Source organism: Zea mays, chromosome 7 (assembly GCF_902167145.1).
Source record: "Zea mays cultivar B73 chromosome 7, Zm-B73-REFERENCE-NAM-5.0, whole genome shotgun sequence".
Lineage (NCBI taxonomy): Eukaryota > Viridiplantae > Streptophyta > Magnoliopsida > Poales > Poaceae > Zea > Zea mays.
The window spans coordinates 24,901,494-24,905,265 of NC_050102.1; the positions used below are offsets into that span (position 1 = coordinate 24,901,494).

Here is a 3,772-nt window from a genome sequence, read left to right on the forward strand (position 1 = left end):
CGGACTCAGCCCTGGCCTAGGCCGACGGTCTCCGCCTCGCCCGACCAGGGGGCTCGGACTCGACCACGGCCACGGAAGACAGACTCGACCTCGACCTCGGAGGAGCCTCCACATCGCCCAACCTAGGGCGCGGACCGACCACGTCGACAGGAGGCGCCATCATTACCCTACCCCAAGCTGACTCAGGCTACGGGGAACAAGACCGGCGTCCCATCTGGCTCGCTCCGCCAGATAGGCAATGATGGCGCCCCGCACGCTCTGTGATGACGGCGGCTCTCAGCCCCCTTACGGAAGCAAGAGGACGTCAGCAAGGACTCGACAGCCCCGACAGCTGTCCTTCCGCCAGGCTCCAGCGCTCCTCCGACGGCCACGACACCACACGAACCGGATGCCAAAACCTCTCCGGCTGCCACGACGGCATGTACTTAGGGCGCTAGCTCTCCTCCGCTAGACACGTAGCACTCTGCTACACCCCCCATTGTACACCTGGATCCTCTCCTTACGCCTATAAAAGGAAGGACCAGGGCCCTCTTACAGAGGGTTGGCCGCTTGGGAAAGAGGACGGGACAGGCGCTCGCGTGAGGCCGCTCGCTCCCCCTCCCGCGTGGACGCTTGTAACCCCCTACTGCAAGCGCACCCGACCTGGGCGCGGGACGAACACGAAGGCCGCGGGATTTCCACCTCTCTCACGCCCGTCTCCGGCTGCCTTTCTTCCCCCCTTCGCGCTCGGCCTCGCGCCGACCCATCTGGGCTGGGGCACGCGACGACATTTCACTCGTCGGTCCAGGGACCCCCCGGTCTCGAAACGCCGACAACATGGCTCAGACACTTCTCCGACGGCCACGTTATCTCGTACACAGGGCTCAATCACTTCTCCGACAACCACGTTGGCTTGTACACAGGGCTCAGGCACTTCTCTGCCAGACACGTTAGCGCATAGCTACACCCCCCATTGTACATCTGGACCCTCTCTTTGCATCTATAAAAGGGAGGTCTAGGGCCTTCCTGCGGGGGGGGGGGGGTCGCGCGGGGGACGAGCAAACGAACAGGCTCTCTCTCGCGACGCTTGTAACCCCTACTATGAGCACCCCCGGTGCGAGATAATACAAGCCGCATTCCCCCTTGTGTTCCATCTTGCACCAACCCATCTGGGCAGGGGCACGCAGCGATAAATTCACTGGTCAGCTCGGTTGAGGGTCCCCCGGGTCCGAAACGCCGACAATAGTAAATGTAAAGGGCATAATTGTAATTTCTCATAGGCTGTATCATGTGCCTATAAATAGATGAACATTACCCCCGTACTGTTGAGGCTATCCTGTAATTGCTCGCGTGCCACACTTGGATTTTTGCCTTCGGTCAAGCCGAAGGTATAAATGTAATCAAATATTATATTTAATATGCAAGTTTATATGATGATAACATATGAATAACATTATGTGTCTGTTCATATAATCTTTCATGTTTCATATGTTTCATCTTTGATTATTTTATAACCGTGATGCTGAAGGTACGTCCTTCAAGACCTTCGTTCGAAGATCGTTATATCCTAAGGGAAATAATGTTTCGAAAGACGAAGGACGTTAACATTTAATACTTCGTGTTGCCTTATTCTTGATTCATAGCATTTGAGAACAAGTCCTCAACAGCTGGTTAGGAGCATGCCTCCTCTTATTTATAGAGGTTATTTTACATTCCTGACAATCTAACATAATCCTAGATATTTTAGAGATAAACAACTTAGATAGGGACATAATGGTCTAACTCTCAAAGTGATGACGACCATATTCTCTTCATGGATTTGTTTTGTCTTGATATAACCTTCACGATGGCTCCATGCCACTTCCGAGTCTCATCAAAACCATGGCCTGAGTTTTGAGGCTAGTCCCGCGAAACCATCGCTGGATTGTTTTAAGACTCAACCACTAAACCATCACAAATAATATCTTACTCTATACGTGTCCCCTAAATCTTAGGTACATGTCTCACCAATACTTAATCATATCGTCGACACGACCTGCTCAGCCGTATCCTCGTGACCGTTAGTGTTTATCTGACTTCTCTAGTCCCTTAGTCAAGACCCATCTCTCGTCTCCGTTGTTCTAGGTCCATTAGCACGAACCAGCTGACTCATCTCACGTTATTGTGTTGATAATTAATCATCAAACACTTTAACCACAAATGCACGTATCAACTTTATGTTTAGCCAGCTATAGCGCAAACTTTCAGCTAAATTCTACATAAAAAATAGTTAAACACTTTCAGCTATGTAGGGCATGACAAACAGACCTGAAGGAGAAAGCTGATGGATGTTTAACGTCGTTTCATCAGTTAATTAATGGTATATACGTGTGTACGTTGCGCGAATTAACTCACTTGCGCCGTTCCAAATTAACAATTCTTTATATGCTGTATTTAACTGACGCACACACAATGGACTGTTATACAACTAATGGACTATAAGAACCAAAGCTGGTTACGTTGCCCATACCACAGAGAGAGCTAAGAATTTCCCCATGGCGGCCTATCTTCAAGCTCTCGCCTGCGCCATGCTCCTCCTAGCCGTCTCCCCGCTCGCTTGCACGGCCTCCAAGACGCTGCTGCAGGACAGGTGCGAGAGCTACGCGGGTGGCGACCGGAGCAGCTACGACTACTGTGTCTGGACGCTGCGGCGCGACAACAAGAGCGCCACCGCCGACGAGCTGGGCCTCGCCGTGATCGCGGCGAGGATGGCCAGGGCGACGGCCAAGGCCACCGGGGTCAAGATCGCCTGGCTGCGGGCCAACGAGACGGTCCCGGTGCGGCGTGACTGCCTGGCCGCGTGCGCCAGGGAGTACGCCGCCGCCGTGCGCCGGCTCGGGCACGCCGCGTCGGCCGCACGGGCCGGGAAGCTGCAGCACGCGCAGACGCTGCTCGCGGAGGCCACGGGCACCCCCGCGCTCTGCGACGCCGCGTTCGCGGCCGCCCGGCAGGACACGCCGCTGGCTGACGCCGACCTCGGCCTCGACGACCAGATCGAGTTGGCGATCGCCATCTTGCCGGCGCCGCGGCCGTCGCTGCCGGCTAGGACGTGATGTGAACTATATGTATAAAGCGCTGTTCATCGGGCGCGCTGTTTTTTTTGTATGGATTGGAGCAATAAAATAATTGACATGATGTTATTGTTCTTTCTCCTGCTCCTATTTAGTTCTTCGCAACGTGCGTAACAGAAAAAATGAAAGAGAGAAAAGGAACCGAACATATATTTTCTCTTATTAATTGACATGAGTGGGTGATTAGTTTGTAGGGACTAATTTTTAGTCACTCTATTTTAATTTATTTTAGTTTCTAAATTACTAAATACGAAAATTGAAATAGAGTTTTAGTTTGCGTATTTGTTAATTAAGGACTAAAATAAAATAAAATCGATGGACTAAAAATTAGGGTATGTTTGGTTCGCTGCCTAACTTGTTGAACTTTGTCTAACTTTTTTGCCTAAAATTAATTCTTTAATTTAGACGATTAAAGTTAGGCAAATGTGGCGCAGTTAGCCACGAACCTATAAACCAAACTTTTTATTTCATGTGCGTGAAACATGGTGTGTATCTTTGTCCCGTTAGTTCATGAGCATGTAAAGCTAAGATTCATCTTTTAATATAGAAAAAATAAGCAAGAAAGAATATGATATCTCGTAAAGAAATTAAAACTAAAAATCAGACATCTGACCAATAGAAAAAGTGCATAAATATACATTATCATGAACACAGCACGGTTTGCCTGCCCAACACACATGGTC

At 50.3% G+C, this 3,772-nt stretch overlaps 1 protein-coding gene across 1 annotated transcript; it reads left to right on the forward strand.

Annotated features, from left to right (window-relative positions):
• Positions 1-2,483: 2,483 nt before the first annotated feature.
• On the forward strand, positions 2,484-3,147 carry LOC103632160 (uncharacterized). The gene has a single exon (XM_008653986.4). It carries the CDS (start codon positions 2,514-2,516, stop codon positions 3,069-3,071), a length of 558 nt encoding a protein of 185 aa, XP_008652208.1. The 5' UTR covers positions 2,484-2,513; the 3' UTR covers positions 3,072-3,147.
• The last annotated feature ends 625 nt before the right edge of the window (positions 3,148-3,772 follow it).